The sequence below is a fragment of the Maylandia zebra genome, linkage group LG5 (assembly GCF_041146795.1).
Source record: "Maylandia zebra isolate NMK-2024a linkage group LG5, Mzebra_GT3a, whole genome shotgun sequence".
NCBI classification, from domain to species: Eukaryota; Metazoa; Chordata; class Actinopteri; order Cichliformes; family Cichlidae; genus Maylandia; species Maylandia zebra.
Genome location: NC_135171.1, coordinates 34,712,264 through 34,733,198, shown reverse-complemented (window position 1 = coordinate 34,733,198; position 20,935 = coordinate 34,712,264). Strand labels below are relative to the sequence as shown.

General features: G+C 39.3%; 2 protein-coding genes across 10 annotated transcripts in view; both read left to right on the top strand.

The window, feature by feature from the left end:
- Positions 1-4,978, top strand: part of nav1b (neuron navigator 1b) — a 71,059-nt gene extending 66,081 nt beyond the window's left edge. For all 9 annotated transcript variants that reach the window (XM_076884269.1, XM_076884270.1, XM_076884273.1 and 6 more), the window contains 6 exons: positions 46-197; positions 283-354; positions 712-908; positions 1,010-1,128; positions 1,344-1,541; positions 1,642-4,978. In XM_076884269.1, coding sequence (XP_076740384.1) covers positions 46-197; positions 283-354; positions 712-908; positions 1,010-1,128; positions 1,344-1,541; positions 1,642-1,725 — 822 coding nt within the window. In that variant the 3' untranslated portion in view covers positions 1,726-4,978. The remainder of the gene's footprint in view (positions 1-45; positions 198-282; positions 355-711; positions 909-1,009; positions 1,129-1,343; positions 1,542-1,641) is intronic.
- Positions 4,979-5,260: 282 nt separating this feature from the next.
- Positions 5,261-17,452, top strand: mybphb (myosin binding protein Hb). The gene is made up of 12 exons (XM_004547542.6): positions 5,261-5,522; positions 6,528-6,590; positions 6,762-6,896; positions 7,522-7,689; positions 11,031-11,119; positions 11,204-11,399; positions 11,480-11,619; positions 11,785-11,944; positions 14,498-14,634; positions 15,860-16,046; positions 16,176-16,229; positions 16,921-17,452. Exons 1-11 carry the CDS (start codon positions 5,330-5,332, stop codon positions 16,205-16,207), a joined length of 1,500 nt encoding a protein of 499 aa, XP_004547599.1. The 5' UTR covers positions 5,261-5,329; the 3' UTR covers positions 16,208-16,229; positions 16,921-17,452.
- Positions 17,453-20,935: the final 3,483 nt, after the last annotated feature.

Here is a 20,935-nt window from a genome sequence, read left to right as displayed (position 1 = left end):
TACTTTTATCATTTTGTATTGCAATCTCTGTCTCTTTCTTTGTAGGATCTGCAGCTTTATCTTTCTAATTTAGCGAATCAAATAGACCGGGAAAGCGCAACGGAAATACCATTGGTGGTTATTCTGGATGATATTCATGATCCTGCTTCCATCAGTGAACTTGTCAATGGTGCTCTAACCTGCAAATATCACAAATGGTAAACTTCGTCTCCATGAATACAACTTGATAAACCATAGTTATGTAGGTGCTGAATGTGGCCTTAACTGTGCAATATTGTTTAGCCCTTACATTGTTGGAACAAGCAATCAGCCAGTGAAGATGATTGCAAACCATGGCCTGCATCTCAGCTTCAGGTTGGTTATAAATGACTATGTAACTAATATATAGCAATAACCTGTTGAAACTATTAATGCTGGTTGAAGAATTTTTGCATGCTTCATTCAATAATGCTGTCCCAGTACTATAAGTAAGAGGATAATGATAGGCTTCTAAAAGCCAAAAGACCAAAATAAAAAGACGTCTTTATAAATATTAACATTAATAGTAGTTTATAAAGAATAGCTCATTTCTATCATTTTAACATTAACTATAAACTACAATGTATCTAATGTTGGTGTAGCTTAAAGGTAAACCTTCTTAAATAATGAAATATGTTGTTAACAAACTATTAAGTCTAGCATTGTGACATGCAATGCTTCTCATTGTCTCAGGATGGTGACCTTCTCCAATAATGTGGAGCCAGCCAATGGCTTCCTTGTGCGATACTTGCACAGGAAGTTGATGGAGTCCGAAGATGAGAGGAACTTGACCAATGAGGATCTAATCAGGGTGTTAGACTGGGTTCCCAAACTGTGGTATCATTTGCACACCTTCCTAGAGAAGCACAGCACATCGGATTTCCTCATAGGTATGAAGCACTTGAGACTTTAGGAATGAAGAAACAGGTTTAGTTTCGATGTGATAGTTGTTGCTGCATTCTCACTCTTCTTTCTGCTTTTTTCTCTTTAGGCCCTTGCTTTTTCTTATCCTGTCCAGTCACAGTGGATGAGTTTCGATCATGGTTCATTGATCTTTGGAACCACTCTATCATACCATACCTGCAAGAAGGGGCCAAGGATGGCATCAAGGTGAACCACTTTAATCATTTAAAGTGAAAACTTTTAATCAGCTTTTATTGATTAGGGCAGCCATAACAGCAAATAAAATAAGTAATTCTTGTTGAAATAAAACTTGGTCAAGATTAATTTGCAGTTTGATTATTCTCTGAAAGCACCATTGTATTTCCTTTCACAGGAAATGCTGTAGTCTAATTTTACTTTGGTGCTATGTTGTGACTCCTCAGGTCCATGGCCAAAAGGCAGTATGGGAGGACCCAGTGGAGTGGGTGAGGGGCACCCTGCCTTGGCCATCTGCCCAGCAGGACCAGGCAAAATTGTTCCACCTACCTCCTCCCAGCATCGGCTCCAGCAGCCCCTGCCAGCCAAGTGAGGAGAGGCCTCACAAAGAGACTCCGCCCAGCTCCATGGAAAATGATCCTCTGGTAATAGAGACAGTGTCCCAATACTTTCTATTATTTCTTAAACTGATCTGCAAACCAGAGAAGTTCTAATTTCCCAAATCTCTCTTTTGTTTTTTTATAGATGGCAATGCTTTTGAAACTTCAAGAGGCTGCCAATTTCATTGAATCACCAGACAAAGAAGACCCTAGCCTGCCTAAACTTTGAATACAAAGCTCACACCTAAACACTTAGCTCTCCAATTTTTTTGTTTTTGCTTACTGTACTGCAGTGTATGCAGTGCATATTCAGGAACAAATGGACCCTCAGAAATGGTTGTGGGGCTATTAAAAACCATCATTCCTGCAGGAGAAGTTTGAAAATATGACTTATTAAATCCAAATCATTTAACCCATTCAGTATTTTCAAAAAACTGTTAAATGAAAAGCTATGTTCTCTTACTTAATTATATATTTAAGAATCACTTCACATAAATCAGATATCTTTACCAGTATGGTAGCCCTCAGTACTTTTAGATTGGTGCTAGTGGATTGTTAAGAAGTCCATCAGCTCAGCACTTCAGCTTCAGGGGACTTCTGCAACAAAACACACGGTCAATCCTGTTTTATGCTCAAGGGCACCTTGAAGTGTTTGTCAAAAAGAGCCATTGGAAAAGAGTATGACAGCATCACAGATACCAGTCTTTCTTGCAAGGTTCTTTGGCACATATCTACTGTATCAGTCTTTGAAGGCCAAATCTTACATATATGCAATCCTGAACTCTACAGCCCGAGCAGGTGAAACTTATGATATGCCTTAAGACAAAGACATCAATGTCACCTCAACTTAAGCAGAATATACTGGTGCTTTTATCAATAACATCCTAAGACAGCCGCATCCTAAGCTGTTTCTTCAGCTTTCTATATTATATATTACAGTTCATCATGGTTACGTTTCACAGCAAAAAAAAAAAAGTCTGAACACTCCAAGTGGAATTTTCAAAATATATTTTTACTTTTTCCCATCTTCTTTATCATTTTCATAGTTTATGAGTTAAATCTGCTGTCATACTCTTTTGCATAAAACAGAACTTATTTATCAGTGATGTAAGTTCATCACTTTGTCGCTGCACACTTAATTTTGTTTTAGTCGCTACTTAAGTAGTGCCACCAATGTCGCCATATGTATCAGGTATTAGATACTTACTACACAGGGATGATATAACTTAACAAACAACCTCTAATGAAGACATAACGAGTAAATGTTATTTAAATCCAATTCAAGATTGTTTCTCTAGAACATTTATGTAGGAAAAGGCACATCTCTTTCAAGTCTTTCCCCAAACATTCAGACTAGTTACTGTGTATATTCTGTAAATACAGTCAGATTGCATTGCAGTTACTTTATCTACATTAGTTGGTGCAAATATCGAATATACTGAACCAAATACTGTACTTTAATCATGCATATTGACTGTCAAGTTAGGGTTTTAAGTTCAACTATGAATGTATAGAAAATACCTATACAGCAGCCGTATAACAGTCATGTAGGAGGTGCTTTTAAAGTAAGCCTTATCAAAGTTCTACTGCTAAACACTTTTATTAATGGCTGAGCAGGGTGGCTTTAGAGCTGCCTGTTTCTGTTTCATTTTTTACACGCTTCACAAACAAAAAGAACATTTTCTCCCCACTCATGTTTAATTTCATTTAGGTACGGTACTCATGGTGCTCCTTAAAAATGTCCCAAACTGTTTTAGTGTTGGATAAAAGCTGTGTAGATGTTCTGGGTAGGTTAGCAAAAAGTTGTCTGTAATTTCTGTCAACCACAAAAGAAATATGAAATATATTTGGAAGAAAATGTGTGACAGTTCATAGGCGATGTTATTAAAGACATTCTGTAGTGGCTGAAGTCATGTGAGATCTTATACGGTATATACCCGAGTTGATGTCCTGCAGTATTTATGTTTGAGAGGATTTTGGGCACATGATGCAGAATCAAGTAGTAGAGTGCTTATTCCAAGGCAAGAGTTAAAAAGATTTAAAATGCTTTATGAAGAATTTGGTGTAGATGTGTGTAAACACGCCCCCTATGGAGTAAATGACAGATTGTTGTGCAAGTGGTGTTGAAATAATTCTTTATCCCCAACATTTTGGTGCTCAGACTAAACTTCACCTGAAGTAAAACCTGTAAATGAATGTTGGACCCCTTAAAGACAGCTCAATAAGAAAGTCTAAAAACTTATGTCTGAGATGCTTCATGCTTATTTGCTTTATTGCACTGTTTGTATAAGGCTGGTTTTAAATCTTCAAGCTAATCTGCAGCTCTTACTGGTCACAAGCAAACTAAAAAATGAATGAAGAAAAGACATCGAAGAGCAAAAACGATGTCAAGTGTCTGGGACTCTTACCCTGACATCATGCTGACTTTGATTACTGTAAATATGTGAGGTATCAGACTGTGTTACAAGCCCCTCTCTGATCTGTTTTGCAGGTTAACTAAAGCCATCAACTCCAGCTTCTCATTCACTGGTTATTGTGCCTGTTGTTCTGTGGTAGCTGTGATTTGTGTTTGCTTACTAGTGTACTGGGACTATGCAGCAACTTCTACTGGTGTTGGCAATCAGCAATGATGAAATTCACAAACAAACGCTGTGTTTTCATATGGTCGGGCTTTGATTTCTTAATTCGGACCAAACTGCACCACATGATAAGTGTCAGCCTTAAAGAGAAGAGGATTTGTTTGGTGATACATTGAAGACAGGGTTCATAAGTTTAGCCGATGTGTTTTGTCCTTATGAATGGCAACTAAAGTAATGCAGCTGGACTTGTAAATCGTCAAATGACAATAAAAAACGAAATAAAAAGCAATTCAGTTCCAGTTTATCAAATCACAACAGTCCCCTCAAGGAAGGTTAAAAAATCAAAAGATGAGGTGGAAATAGTTCGCAGTTAGTCTGCATTAAAACAAGTAAAAAAAACAATCTGACATCTTAGGCCAATACATGTTGCTGAATAGTCATTTTCGCAAAGCTTGTTGTGGACTAAGATTAAGAAAACAATGTTACGCTGTATGCAGTGTCACTAATGTGCAAATGTCAAGGGTTTCTAAGTGTTGTAAATGCATGTAAACTTGCTGTGTGATGAAAAAATGTTAACATTAATGCATTGTTTAGGAAAATCATTGATAATAGATGATAATGTTTTCTTTTTTTAATACTCAGATATTTGATATTTCTTTTTTTTTTCTAAAGAATCCTTTGTAAAAGTTAAGTTCTCTATTTTGTACAGAGCATCATTGTAAAGTCTGTAAATATGTCAGCATTCTGGATGCGGCAACAATCACTGAGGAGGAAAAACTAAATCTGTGAGAGAAAGATATATTTCTTCAAAGTTGGGTCCAATACATGGATAAGGCATGCTTCTGAAGGCTTTCATCCACTTATCACTGTTTGTTGAAATTAATAAAATACATGTTATATTTATTCTGTTGCTTCTTGTTCAAGTTGACATGAGTGACCTGTTACTAGGAATTGCAGTAACCATTAAGTAATAGAGTTCATCATCATCATATCAAATTGATTTAAAAAGGCTTTTTTTAAAATTAGTAAAGCAGTTAATAATATACAGTATGTACAGTGAGTGTACAGACTGGGACAAATTGAGTGGGGTCTGAGTCATACATGGTGTCGGTATCCATTACATGTAATACATTATTAGGGGGCGGCGTCTGAAAGTGCCGAGCCATATATAAGCCTGCCACCCCCGCAGGAATGATGGCACTGGATACAGTTCGAAGGACTTAAACGAGTTGGGAATTAGCTGCCACCTCCAACATGCCGTCCAAGCCTGCCCCAATCAAGAAGGCGGCTAAGAAAGAACCAGCCAAGAAAGAGGAGGCAAAGGCTCCAGAGCCGGCTCCTGAACCCGCCCCGGAGCCCGCTCCCGTGGAGGCCCCCCCGGCTGAAGCTGCGCCTGCCCCAACCGAGGGAGAGGCCCCTGCTGCCGAGGGAGAGGCTGCGCCACCTGGTAATTACCCGTGCACAGCAGTGTCTCAAACGGCCCACCTTTAATCATTTTTCTCGATGGCTGAACTTTTGATAAGTCGGTAACTCTTTAATTGATCCAATGGTAACTTTTTAGACACATGCACTTCTGAGGGGTCAGTGTGAACTGTTCAAATGTTTACTTTTGCCCTTCTGCAGAAACATAATGACGCTAACTTGCATGTTGCATGTTTTACAAGCAGATAATCCTAAAAGTCACAGTGCATTATGAAACGTTTGTTGTAGGAATGTATGTTGACAGTGCATGTTTATCGACTAAAATGCGTTTTTCTATAATCTACAACACTTAAATTCGTCTTGTTGAACACTGATTTTGAAATCTAGCGCCAACATCAATGCTCCCACTGACTTGACTCACAGTCACACAGAGGAGTATGTGCTCATTTTTATTTGAATCGTTTAACTCCATGCTGGAAATGCACACTCAGTGATGTCTTCTACCATAAAAATGAGTGCACTAACCCTTAATATCAGCTGCCACTCCTGCTTTTGTGGAATTGCCAGCTGCCTCCACTGATGATGGTAAATTAAAGGACTTCACTTGTTCATTAGTGCTTTAGCAACTACTCTAAGTGACTTCTTGATAAAACTTTCTGCAGTGCTTAGTCTCAAAACATGTTCCACCTTCCTCAATGCATTAATTGATAATATATAACACTTAATAATAACTACTTTGAGTGCAGCGATACAGGAGGCTGCACCAGCAGCAGTCTCTGCTGGTGTTAATCCGACCTGCAAAAATAGAAAACGTGTTCCTCTTCACTCCTCTCTCTCCTTAACAACTGAGATGATTTTGTCATTTGAGACTAACTGGATGGAAATTCTCCATGTGATAGCATTGTTAATCCTTTGAATTCCCAGCAAAGGGGACAGAGAGCTGTGAGATGCATAGCTGGATTATATTTGATGCTGTTGCTCTGCTCATTATATGCTGCCAACAATAATACAAATGCCTGTTTAACATCAGCTGAAGCTGCTGAGGCACCTGTACCAGAAGAGCCTAAACCACCTACGCCCCCACCACCCAAAGGTAACCTTTTCATGAAAGCGAAAACTTTATTTAAAAACCTATTTCATTGTTTTTTGTCATTTGCTTTGTGCTTATTACAACATTAAAATAGGAAAATGTATTCCAACATACTATAAGCTTTGTCTTTAAAATTCATTCATGTAATAATTGTATTTTATGTGGCATCTGCAGAGCCCACAAGCGCTCCTGTGGATCTCTTTGTTGAGGATAAGAACGATACTTCGGTCACTATCATTTGGAGCCAGCCAGAGAACATTGGGGCTTCAGGTCTAGATGGGTACACCATTGAAGTCTGCAAGGATGGAAGTAAGCCCAGCTCTTCTCTGAACCACGTGCATCATATAGCAGCATGTCCACGAAAGGGGTCAGATAGTGGTATTAATATACCCTGACAGAAATGTCAGCTGACCTTTGAATTACTTTTTCAGCTGCAGATTTTAGGGTTTCACAACGTGCATCTTTAATTGCATCATAGTTTTTCATTTTTATTTTTTCAAAATATAGTCAGGAAATTCTTATTCTTTTCTGTTTTAAAGTGTGTCAGGCACATCAGCAGCAGCTGTTCCTGAAGTGTCAGCCGCAGAGTTATATCACGAGCTACCTAACTTCTCCCTACAAGGAAAGAGGCATTTCAGGAGCCGCTGCAGTCTTGCTGGATGTTCTGCATTTAGACTTACAGCACTAAGCTAATGTCAGCAGCAATACAGTGCAGGCTTGATTTAGCAGACCCGCACAGCAATTTAATGAATATGAACGCTGCAAAAAAGGAGTGCTGACTGTCCTGCATTTTTCTTAGTGCCTGATAATTTGTATAAATTCACTCAAAATCAAACTCATTCTTTCTACATTTTGCATATTGGGCAGACTCTTCCTTTGAAAAACAACAGCTTTTTAAACTCATTCATCATTGTGTGTAATTTTTCTCATCCAGCTGAGGATTGGAAAGCAGTTAATGAAGAACTGCAGAAGTCTTCCCGCTTTGTTATCAAGAACCAAACCACTGGTGACCGCCTGAAGATCCGAGTGGTTGCTGTGAACGAAGGTGGCCGCAGTCCTCCCGTTAGCCTCCCTGAGCCTGTGTTGGTGAAGGAGGTCGCTGGTAAGAAGTGTTTCCAATAGAGAACATAATCTGAACATTTTCTATAAGGGAATTTTACCTCTTGGAAAACCAATTATTTACAAGATAAACTAAAGGGTACTAAATCCTGAATTAACAATACTATTTAATATATTGTCCATACTATTTATGTATTTAATACCATAAACTAATTGTTTTACAATTAATCAACCATAAAAGCTGTAAAAAATCATTCCAAAATCAGGCCATTCTCTACTCTTATTTCCCAATTTTTACATCAGTGCTGTTTAATAAATCCACTAGATAAACAGACGTTCTACATCATATATATGAAATTAAACTTTCTCCCAGGTGCTAAATGATTAAATTTAGTGTTTTAAGAGGACAGTGCGTACCATCTGAAACAGATATAGCCTAAAGTTTATCACGAGAAAGGGGAGTTGCAAAGTGCAGGAGTCAAAGCTAAGAAGCTCAGCAATGTTTTTCCTCTCAGCTGTCCATGTCCTGTTGGCACATGCCTGCAATGTTGCATTTTAAAACTGTGGTGTTCTCTCTTGTTTCCACTTTAAGTTGAAACCCCGACCGAGCTGGCAACAGTGTGATAATTACACACTTGATAAGTGGACGGTTTTACTGTTGCTGCACACCTTACAGTGTTAATCATAGACAGTATATGTATCTGAGCTGAATTGCTGTGAAAGATGATTGGACCCTGAGGGCTTTATAAGGAGGAGCTGCATGACTCTGGGTCCCCTCACAAATCATCGTTATGTGTAATGGAGAGTCAAACAGGGAGGGAAGGCAACTTGATCCCAGCTGAACTGGCAGTCTTTCAGTAGTCACATTAACCATCGTGTTCACCATAGCGGGTGGCCTCCATATAGAATCAACTTATGAATGGTTTCCTACAAAATTACCACAAAGCTTTAGAAAATAACTGGGATGTCTGTGCTGTTAACACAGACTTTTCTATGGAGGGTTTGGCATTGCTTCGTGATCCCTGCCAGGATTCACGCTGAGGGGAATGTCAGGCTCCCTTCTCTAAGATCGATGGTGTCAAGTGATCTGACTGCAAGCATTTAGGGAAGGGTTAAGAGCAGAGAGGGGGTGGATGGGAAATTCCAGCGTGTCCTGACTCAGAGTAGAGAGGGGGTGGATGGTATCCTTCTAACCTCTCAGATGACACCTAAATCTCATGACACCGCTGGAGATTCACTGTTTATCTTGAAACATGCCATGGACTTTACAGCACAAATCTTTATTAAGGTTAATCCTCTCCACATGAAGTGATAAGACACCTAACATGCAGTGTATACTTTCTAATACCTTAGCTTACCCTCTTTTTGATTTTATTTTTTTATACAGTTAACAGTTTACATCCCATTTAATGTTTACTCATCATTTGCTTTTAGGAGTGTCCAGATGAGTGTCTGCTTATCTCATCTGCGATTTTAATGCATTCTGATGTGAGTGGGGGTAACCGAATCTCCAAATCATGCGTCATGAGAAGCGATATACTGACTAAAGTACGCCTGCTTTATTTAGAGACCTGACAAATGTTGCTGGGCTGCACTCAGCAGGTGTTGCTTCTCTGCAAATCACTTTTACAAACAAGCTACAGCAGGACACTTCCAAGTGTTTAACCATCTGAAACATTTCTGTTTTTCATTCACTGATTGTCAGCTTTCAGTTACATCGCACAAAAGAGACTACACAGCAAGGAACTAAACAACAAGTGTAGATCAATTTTTGTGAATACGATAATAAATAAAGCAACAATTAAGGCATTCATATCAACTTTATGTTAATTTGATTTATATTGATTTTGGCATGAAAACATACAAATGTAATGTTTATAAAATTACATGTTCATAGGTCTCAGTTTCTTTCATATGCAACTTCATGTGTATGCCATATTAATAAAGATGCATATATATGAATTTACATGCCTGTACACTCAAATACTATCTTGCTTAAGTACTCTCCTATGTTGTAATGCACTAAATAGATCGAAAGACTCTATATAACTCCTAATCGCTCCCTCACTTACTTACTCAAGATCCTGTTGAGACTTTTCAAAATAAACTGAATCACGTGAAAGAGCAGATTGTTTACGGATGAGAAGTGAAAAAGAGCCGCCAGGTGCTAAAAAATAAACCGTAGACTCAAACGTTAGAACAGGCTTTTCCCCGCAGCACGCCGTGTAATAAATACTCACAAAGAAAACGGCGGCCTTTACAACTTATGTCTAAAAATGTATAGTTTCATGCATCTGTTAAAACACTCGACTCCAGCTACACGACGCGCAGCTGGAAACACTTCCCGCAAGTCGAGCTGCCAGAGAGTCACAGAATTTACAGAAAATGTTACATTTTTGTGATTTATATCGTTATCGGGACGATAGAATTCTTATATCGGGATATGAGATTTTGGTCATATCGCACAGCCCTACAGTCAACTATACAAACTCATCAAGAATAAATAAAAAAATATCACAGCTAGTGTAAATAACAATAAACCATTTTAAAAATGACTCTCTTGCTTGACAGAGACTGCAATATATTTTTCACACAACATAATGCAGGCAGCACGAGGATGTGGTGGTTAGAACTGTTATCTCTCAGCAAGAAGGTTCTGGGTTTCAATCTAGTGGGTGGGACCTTTGCGTGTCCTCTCTGAGTGTCCTGGCATCCTTCCATAGTCCAAAGCCAAGCATGTTAGTTTGAATAGTGATTCTAATATGTCTTTAGGTGTGACCTGTCCAGGGTGTATCCCTCCTTTCACCCTATAACAGCTGGGTTAGGCTCCAGCTCAACTGTGGCACTGAATTGTATAAGCGGAAGAAAATGAATCAAACAGATGGATGAATGGACAATGCGATGTTAAATAATGGTTCCCATTGAGAGTAAAACAAATGATAAATAATGATATCAGGCTAGTGTATAGGGCGACAGTACCTTATGATTCACAAGTCACTATCCTATGACTGAGCCTTGTTCTTGGTTTCTCTGTTCAATAAGGACAGATCATTAGAAGGAATTGAACGTGATTTATTAATCTACAGAATTCAATTATGCTATTCGCGATTAGACTGATGACTTAACACAAGAGAATGAAATTCCAGCGGTGATGGCATTAGGCCACAATCCTAGATGTTGGTGGTGGTGAAGATAAGATGGAAACTTGGATGGAGTGACTTGCGTGAGGCGGAGATGGGGTGGAGGTGGGTTCCAAAAGAGAGAAGGAATGATTTACACTAAGCAAGTTGGAGGGGTCCTGCATACATATATCTTGCAAACAGCATACGAAAGAAAATAATTCAAATAACCATTAATTATTTTCCTCATTGATTTCCTCTCCAGATCGTCCCAAGGTCCGTCTACCTCGTTTTCTTAGGCAGAGATATGTCGCTAATGTTGGAGACAAGATCAATCTGACCATCCCCTTCACAGTAAGATTGGAAGATTTCTGTGCATCGCTCCATGGGTAATAAATAACACACTGGAATTCACTGTCTGTTTGCTTCTTCTCTCAGGGAAAACCCAAACCTGTGGTCACCTGGACAAAGAACGGGCAGCCCCTTGACACAAAGAGGGTGAACATTCGCAGTACCGAAAGAGACAGCATCCTGTTCATCCGTGCGTCTGAGAGAGAGGACTCTGGAGTGTACGAGATGTGTGTGAAGGTGGATGACTTTGAGGACAAGGCTCAAATTACCCTTCAAATTGTTGGTGAGTAAATTTCTGATACTGTGTGAGATGCCTTTAAAACTGTCCTATTTGATACTCAACCCATGCCTGTTTGTTCGCAGAGCTGCCAGGGCCTCCTGCCACTGTAAAGATTGTGGATACCTGGGGTTTCAATGTTGCTCTGGAGTGGACTGCACCCAAAGACAATGGAAACACAGAGATCACGGGTTACACAGTGCAGAAAGCGGACAAAAAAACTGGAGTAAGTATTCTGTACCAAAGGGCCGCTTGTTTTCAGGTCATAACAGCTAACTCATTCTGATGATTAATAGTCGCATTCCACTGATAAATTACATACCGCATGTCCTGAATCCCCAATACGTCTGCTAATAATCCATCATGTCTGTGTGTGTGTGTGTGTTTAAAGGACTGGTTCACTGTGTTGGAGCATTACAACAGACTGAATGCCACCATCTCAGACCTCATCATGGGCAACACCTACAAGTTCAGAGTGTTTGGTGAAAACAAGTGTGGAATGAGTGAGAGTGCTGCTGTTACAAAAGAAGAGGCCAAGATCTTGAAGACAGGTACTTTTTTAAAAAAGAGCTATAAGGCATTAGAAGGAAGATATCAGAAATGTTTTAATTTATTCATTCATTCAGCAGTGGATCCTGCCTTAAATTTGAAATTGTTGGCATCTGCCATCAGTAAGTCTTTTTTAAATTTAAACTAAATTTAAATGAGAGCAGGGACAGTTTTTTGTAATCATCATCATCATCATTGTTTATTTATATAGCACTTTAAAAACACACAAGGCTGACCAAAGGGCTGAACAATAGAAACATAATACATACCATACGAATAATAAATACGATAAAATAATAAACATAGCGAAAACAATAAAATACAAGTCAGTCAACCACTGAGTCAAAAGCCAGTGAATAAAAATGCGTTTTCAATCTGGATTTAAAAACCAGCACTGATGTCGATTGCCTAATGTGAAGAGGAAGATTATTCCAAAGCTTAGGAGCCACGATAGAGAACGCTCGGTCTCCTCTCAGTTTCAGCTGTGATTTGGGGACTGAGAGCAACAGCTGCTCAGCTGACCGGAGCGAACGAGTGGGGACATAGGGCTTCAGCAAATCAGACAGATACGCAGGTGCCAGACCATTTAAAGATTTAAAAACCAATAAAAGAACTTTAAAATGAATCCTAAATTCAATTGGAAGCCAGTGCAGGGAGGCCAGGGCCGGAGTAATGTGCTCAAATTTCCTTTTACCAGATAAAAACCGTGCCGCAGCATTCTGTACTAGTTGCAGGCATGTCAGAGTGCCCAGTCCAACCCCTATTAAAAGGGAGTTGCAATAATCCAAGCGTGAGGTTATAAAAGCGTGGATAACAGTCTCCAAATCACACCTTGAAAGAAAAGGTTTAACCTTCGACAGACGCCTGAGTTGATAGAATGACGATTTCACCACCCCATTCACGTGGCCATCAAAGGTAAGTGCAGAGTCGATTTTTAACCCAAGATTGGTAATCGAGCTCTTCAGGTGAGGGGTCAGAGCAGCAAGGTCAACAGCAGGAATATCAGAGGAACGATTTGGGCCAAACAGAATTGCTTCCGTTTTACGTTCATTAGAATAGAACTAAATGAATCAAAAATTCACTTCTGTAGCGTGAAGTGTGGTTGAAATCCCTGACAGCTAATCAGGGGACCAATAAACATTAAACTATTTGATTACTATTAAGAAAATGTATCACCCACTAGTACAGTATACTGTAATCCCTTTAATCTTACTCTTAAATGCAACAAGAACAGCTGGATTTCCATTTCCTTTATTGGGAGGAAATCAATTACAGGAACCGCAGACAATCCAGACAGTTTAAAATAAAAGATCTTGTGCAGACTGAATGCTCCACTTCTGAAATCTTTTTTCAGAAGTGGGGGGATAGGACAGGGAGAAAGAAAGAGGGAGAGAAAGAAAACCAAAGGGGAGAAGAGACGGTGAGAAGGGGGGGAAGAAAGAAAAAAAAAAACAAAAAACCCCCCCAAAAACAAACAAAAACACCTGGATCACCTGTATGGAGAAAAAAAAACAGAAGAGAAAGCAAACAACAAAGAGCAACATAATAAAAAAAACAGCACCATCACAATAAACTTGCTAGCAGTAGATAACAGTAGATACTAAATAATAAACGATATTGTGCAGCACGCAAGATAGACAGCGCACAATGTGCTTTGAGGCAGCAGCCAAGAAAGCTGTAGTCCGCGTCTGTGAACACCCGTGTGCACACCTGTGTGCATACCTGTGTGGATCAGCATGCTTGTATTCCAAAGGTTTCTCCATGTAACGATCTGCTAGGGCGTGTGGGGAGCCATAGCCCCGTCCACCAGGGTATGAAGCAGGTATGGAGGAGATCCAGGCCCCAGATATCCAGAGGTCCCAGAGTACAAGGACCCGAGGAGGACCACCAAAGGGGGGGGAACCGTGCCACCCTCCTGGGAAGAGCTGAGTAGAGCCCCAAAGGAGAGGTCACCCCGCAGCTATGGAGCAGAGGCCAGAGGGGGTTGCAGTGGCACTTCTGAAATCTTTGACAATTTTTGCATTTCTATAAAGGACAGTTCTGGAGCCAGAAATGAACATTTTGATTTGTTTTACAATAAAAACTAAAAAACAAAATCGATTTAGCTTGCTAAAAATTTGTATGACTTAAAATGGCTTTTGACCCCGTTAGTCACATTTCTTTCCCTGGACAACCTGGTCAGGATTTGTTTTTTCTCACATGTGGCACAAAACAGGAGACAGCCCACATTGGATGTGTTTCCACTAATAGAAACACATCTGTTATGTGATCCCTGGATAAAGTGTGATGCACAACGCAATATACACAACAGCAAATTGTTTTTCTGACATTTCACTGGATAATTACCTCTATTTTTCTTATGAGCGGACAGTCAGACATCACACTGACTTTTCACTCAGAAACAGGTTAGAAACCATTTGATGTGCGATATGACTGCATCAGACAGTTTTGTTCTCCATCACCTATGTGAGGGGATGTATAGAAAAGGCCATGGCTGCAATTCATGTTTCAAATTTTTTTCATTCTACATATTTTGTGTTTTCCTCTATTTTCAGGCATTGACTACAAGCCTCCTGACTATAAGGAACGTGACTTCAGTGAGGCACCCAAGTTTACCACATCCCTGGCTGACCGGGCCACTACTGTTGGCTATAGCACCAAGCTGCTCTGCTCCGTCAGGGGATCCCCAAAAGTATAGTAACATCTCTCTCTATTTGCACTCTATTAGCACTTCAACAGCACCAATTGTAAGCTCTTGTTGGTCTCAAGACAACAGTAGTGTGCTTTTTAATTTCAGTTCAGTCTACAGTCATTAACTTGATGGACCAAGTTACTGCTTGTAAGATAGATCACAGAGATCAATTGAAGCTTTTTTTTTATAAAACTTGCTTGATGAATCCACGTGAATTGTATTTACATTCTTGTAATTCTCTAATTCAGTTCATATATTCATAATATATGAACCGCTGTCTTAAGGTGCTTTATACTGTGAGGTGGAGAGTGAACATCAGTGATCAGTCTCCTCTGCTTGCTTAAATACTTTTTAATACGTTTTTCTTCTCCCACTAAATATCACATTTTAAAAGGACAAGCGAAATAAAAATGCTCTATGTCAACACCTCAATCCAAATATCTACTACAGACAGGTGTGAAAGCTATTTTATTGGCTACTTTCTGGTTGCAGTTTTGTTTGCAAATTATCGCCATATAAAAGTGTGGGGACGTACCCTTCTATTAAATTCTTCATACAGACTCTTACAGAAAGAAAGAAACATCACAATAATCGCAAGTAATGCTAAAAGGATAATAACTAGGTAAGAATCTTCGAAGTGCTGATCTCATGTAAAACCACACCCCAAATGTCCACCCGGGTTCATCATACTTCAGCACTGTAATTCACATGTATTATTAGGTCCCTGTTACTACTACCTGTTATTAACAAAATACAGAAGTTGAAGAATGTTTGCTTTGCTTAGATAATCGCTACATATGTAGAACCTCCGACACAGTTCTGGTCTTTAAAATATTAAAGTCTAAATGTGCATGCAGATTCGATTTTACCAGAGGTGCAAACTAGCTAGACTGTTCCATAGGCACCTTCTTCCTTAAACATACGAAAGCTGCACCCATTAGCTCATTAGCTCACTGTCTCAGTCCCTTACCTCTTCTTTCATGTCTGCAATCCACTAGGTCACCAACAGGATGTAGGATAAATGGTACTAAGCACAATACGATGCAAAGAGGCCACCAGATATTTATTATCTTTTAATGCCACTAAACTCCCAAGCTGTGTGTGTACGTTGTTTCTGCTTCAGTCCCAAAGCCACAAATATGTCAACAATACTTCTGTTCATAGTCTTTGCAAGGTGTTTTGCTCTTTACATCCAGTTATACTGTATGAATCGGTTTTTCTACAGCCCAAGATTGTGTGGATGAAAAACCAGATGATTATTGGAGATGACCCCAAGTTCAGGCAGATCTGTGTCCAGGGTATCTGCTCCCTGGAGATCCGAAAGCCTGGCAACTTTGACGGAGGTGTGTACTCCTGCAGAGCCAAGAATGATCACGGAGAGGCAACTGTCAGCTGCAAGCTGGAGTTCAAACGTAAGTCAGGATCTTAAAGCTGTACTAAAATCCGAGGTCTTTTGGATATGTGTAAAAACTCTATTTCAGCTGTAGGACTTGCTTTGCCAGTACCCAGTATCTTGAATATCACGTGTCTTTGTTATACAGAGCCAGTGATTGCAGATGCCGACAAGAAATAAGCTGACATCGTGACGCTCACAGGTGAGAAATCTGATTTATTTATTTTTTATACTTTGACACTTTATTTGCTCTCAGAATATCAGTACACCAAGTATACAACTTTGTCACAACACTTTTAACAGAACGGTAATATTTCGGGGTTAGCTTTGATTGTAGTGCTGTTGTAGCTGGACATTTGTGTCAAAACAATTAAATAAGATCCATTGGATAGGTTGATCTATGTGTGTCTTCACCAGCTGCCTAAATGACTTGGTGTCCATACTTGGAGAGAACTAAACTTGGAAAACATGGCCACTGCCACTGAAATGCTCCAATCAGTAGCACCCATAAATTAAAACTGTAATGACTCCCCATGCACTCAGTTTGGAGACTTAATCACATTTCATCAACTCAGCAGAAGTAGCTGCAGAAGCTTCCTTCAGGAGCATTTTATTTGTAGGTCACTTCTTAACACTTAAACAGTACAACACATTAAAAAAATACAAGAAAATTATTTATGTGTGCTTTGTTTCAAATCACTGCTGTTTTTGCAGCTTAATTTATTCCTTAGCATATGTTTTTGCTATTTGTTCAACTGATCCAATCCCAAATTAGACTCAGAAGGAAAGGGGCCTTTGCAGTCTCAGGTGCCTGACAGTGTTTCTAAAATGGTCATCCACACTGATAAAAAAAAAACTTTTGTAGTTTAAATAATGTCTTTGTTTCCCTGCAGGAAGGTGCTGGATTCCTGGAAGAACATGTATATATGGCTGGTGACCACACTGCCTAATGGATGTAGACTGATCTATCGCCAAGCGCTAACAAATATTATGATGAACAATGAATTATGATGAAAAATAATTACAATTAAATATTAAATATCATCAGTATCGCTACAACTGCATTTTTAAGTCCATATCCTTGCCCACAATCAGCTTTTTCCCCAACAACAAAGTCTATTGTAACTAAATTATGAATTTGTCAGACACTGTTCTTTCCTATTTTATCATCTAACACCAAGAATTTTGCAGGATGGATCTTCTGTTCCTCGTAGGAGAACTACATGTAACATCAATGAGTTTATACCAATAAACTATTTAATTTCTGGTTTTATTTTTTCAATACATTGTTTTCTGTAAATTGTAACCACTGCCATGTAATGGCTTCTATTGTGTACAGCAGTTTAAATAAAAACTTAATATTGTGCTATGATAATCTGTAAAAGCTCTATGGAGGGAAAAAATAAAGCAGGGATTATACATGGAGTACACTTATGGTGTTATATATTTATATAGATTGCAATTGTTTACGTTGATAAAACAAGCTATGCTTGCTGAGGTTTTTAGAATATAGTAACACTTCATTTTTTAGGCCTGTTGGTACTGATTTACTTTATTTACTAATTAAGTGTGCTACTAATTTGAGCAAAAATAAAGAATTCAGTTGCTCCAAATACAAATAATGGATTCCATGTAATTGTACACAAAGTCTTTGAGCAGGTTAGGTAAGCCAAACACATTTAAAAATGCTGTTTTTAAAATTCAATACTACCTGAAAGATAAATACAGGTTTAAACTCAGTTTTGAAATTCATATTTTCTTTATAATTTTTTTCCATATCCACACATTTATCTAATACCTTTCCCTTTCAATGCCAATATTGCTACTGAGTATATGAGGCTTCTGGATGAAGTCCAGTAAGAAACTGGAGACAGCAGTGTTGTTCATGTGACTCTTACAGACCCAAAAGTACTACAGCATGCCAGAACGTCCGTAATAATAATTCCAGTGTATAATACTGAACTTGTAACTATTTGGTCTTGAAGTCATTGGCATAGTGATACAGTACCAGGCAGGATGCCAGAGATATCCAGGTTACAGAGACGCATGGGTTCACACACAGGCTGACAAAATTAGCCCTAGTGCTCCATCTCCCATGGGTTATTTTAGGGATCAGTAGCTCAGCTGGCAAAATGTGCTTTTAAGTCACAGTAGCCAACTGATATAAAATTTTTTAAAAGGAATGGATAAATAAAACTATTCTGGTGGCAAAGTAATAAAAAAGGGAAAAGTGTTCAAAACCTACATCTTAATGAGTGACCCAGCTAAAAAAGAAAAGGCAGCTTTATTCAGATTATTTGAGTGTGGCGCCCTCTAGTGTTTCAATTAAGTAATGACATCTAGAGGAACTAGAAATAAAAGGATAGACTGTCAAATGAAAACTATATCCATAAGTCACAATAAAACCCGCAAACATGACTTTTAGAGGTCAACAAAGATCAACACAGTCAAGTGTAATTTATATGTCTTTAAATAGATGGGCTCCATTGTTTCCTGACATTTTAAGGTACTTGCTTAATTTGCATAGTGCAGCTTTAACCTGTGGGCTATGAGCCATAATGGGTCTCAAGCCTACTTCTAGCTGTTCCCTGGATGCTGACATGCCGCAATAGGGTCATGGAGCAAGAGACTTCCTGTCTAATTTAGATCCTGCACTGAAAAGGTTTCCAGCTCCCAATGAAAGGCGTCATTATATCACAGATGGACTGTGTAAAAACATGCATTAAATAATATATTATATCCACCAAAAAATATATTAATAGTAGAGTGAGGATTACGGGTTTTTCTTCTACTTTGAGATCAAAACATTGCTGTAAGGCAAAAAATATATACTGCAGATATCCAGAAATTCTGTTAAAAAATTGTTAATGTAGTTTTTGGATATACTCCAAATAGCAGAAAGAACTCCCTAGAAGAAAGAGGTCCGTGGACGGCAGCCATCTGTCTCAAACAGTTACTCCGAGTGAGTGGAGGGAGCATTGAGGGAAACCACAAGGAAAAGCACTGGATATGTTGGTGAGGCCAGCAACTGCAGACCAAAAATGTGTGGTTACAAAGATACCTGTAGAAAGGTAGCAGGGAGACGTTTGGTTCAAAGCACAGCTGTTCATCCTCATAGTGCAGCTAACATCATTGTATTCTTTGTCTCGTTTCACTATTACATCTTCATTTTATATGTGAGCCTCATTAGACTCCCTGCTTCACCTTTATGAAACCAGACCTTCACAGCTGCTTCAGGCACATATTCTGCCTCTAATCTCCATGTTGAATTACCACCTTTCATCTATTCCAATTTATTGCTATAACGTTCAGCAGGAGGCAATCACCAAATATCTTCTGGCTGAATAATTGGATTCTATCAAAACTTTTTTTTCTCCATCATCCTCCCCTCTGATCAAGAATAGGAGCAAATCAGCACAGCAGAATGTAAAGTTCATAAAAAACCTGGATGCTTCAGTGATGCAGCATCTGTGACACATCTTGCGGTGTTGCTCTAATTGTGGGTAATGCGCCGAGCACTGCCCGGTCACTGCTACAGGATGTCAAGGGTAACGCCAAAGGCAACGAAATGGTGCGTCGCTCTTGAAGGGTAGCCTGACTGCCATTTGCTGCAGAGTTTTGGCTATGGTCCCAGAAGGTTTAATAAGCGTAATGGTGAAACTGGCCGTCACAACAGTGTCCTGTCGTTGCTTTTCATTAACAAATGTTGCACCAGTAAATCAGCTGGATAGACTGTCTGAGCACACTTTTCATTTGCCAAAGATTTAGGCTGTTAAGGAGGAATGAGAAGTGGATACTGTTATGCGCAAACAAACACATTCCTCCTCATTTCTTTTAAACATTTACAGGTACTGTTTGGGGAAATTGGTGCTTCTGGAAATTGTGTATTTTTATGCTTCTCCCCGACCACACAGTACGTGGATTTTTCTGGAGGAAACTGCAGAGGAAGGCTGTCCAGCTACCATATTTCAAATTAAGATGGCAGAATGAGATTTCATTTAGTCAGTTTCATTCTTTAAAAACCAAGATACTAAATAAATATGTGAAAAGTAAAAAAAAGAAAACAAAAACAAAAAAACAGCCGTCTTAAAGCTTATGGTATATCACAAAACCTTAAAGAGATGGCCAGTAGACAAGTATACAGTAATATGCTGTCAAACCAAACTAGACATTTCTCTGCTGGCATCCTGCTGCATTAAAGCTCTACATATATCACCTTGACTCACTGACCTTTGCACTTTTTGTTGTTGAATACTATCTCCCATGTGAATGACACAGTTATGTGTCTCATCCTACTTTCTAAATTATTTACCAGTTACATGTTGGGTGCTTCTGTAGAGTGGGTGAACTACTTTGCCATTTCTGCTTCACATTAACTGCTTCAGAAAAAAAACAACAAACTTCCCATCTGTGTTCTGCTTGCCTCTATACTGCAGCAAAAACAGCCCAAGTCACTCCCCCTCTCCCATCCTCTCTCTCCCTTTCACCTCCTCCCCCTTTTCCTCTATCCTCTCCGCTCACACCTCACTGCACTCAGGTCCCCATACAGTTCCTGCAGCAGGGAGGTACAGCACCTTAAATCGAGCTCTGTTTTGAGAGGCACTGCAGACTGCTGGTTTCCACGTTCACCCTTCTTTTCATCACTCATCGATCCCCCTGTTTTTATACTCCCTCCTGCTCCTCTCTTTGTCCCCCCCTTTCTGGTTTTCCTCCTGCGTCTAATTCTCAAAGCTCAGCAGTCCCTGTCTGCTTGTACTGAGGGAAAAAGTGATAGAGTGAGGAAGAAAAGAGGAGGAGCACAGCTATTAGTGTGCCAAAGAAAATCTAGACCCCTCCCTATCCAACTGATGACGAGGAGAGGTGTTATTGAGTTGCTCCTTAGCCAATGAGCATGCAGTGCCGGGAAAT

Excerpts from the sequence above, each read along its gene's own strand:
- mybphb (XM_004547542.6), top strand. The coding sequence starts at position 5,330 with ATGCCGTCCAAGCCTGCCCCAATCAAGAAGGCGGCTAAGAAAGAACCA. Across the intron at positions 6,591-6,761 it reads TACGCCCCCACCACCCAAAG|AGCCCACAAGCGCTCCTGTG; the intron begins GTAACCTTTTCA and ends TGGCATCTGCAG. Across the intron at positions 14,635-15,859 it reads CCGTCAGGGGATCCCCAAAA|CCCAAGATTGTGTGGATGAA; the intron begins GTATAGTAACAT and ends GTTTTTCTACAG.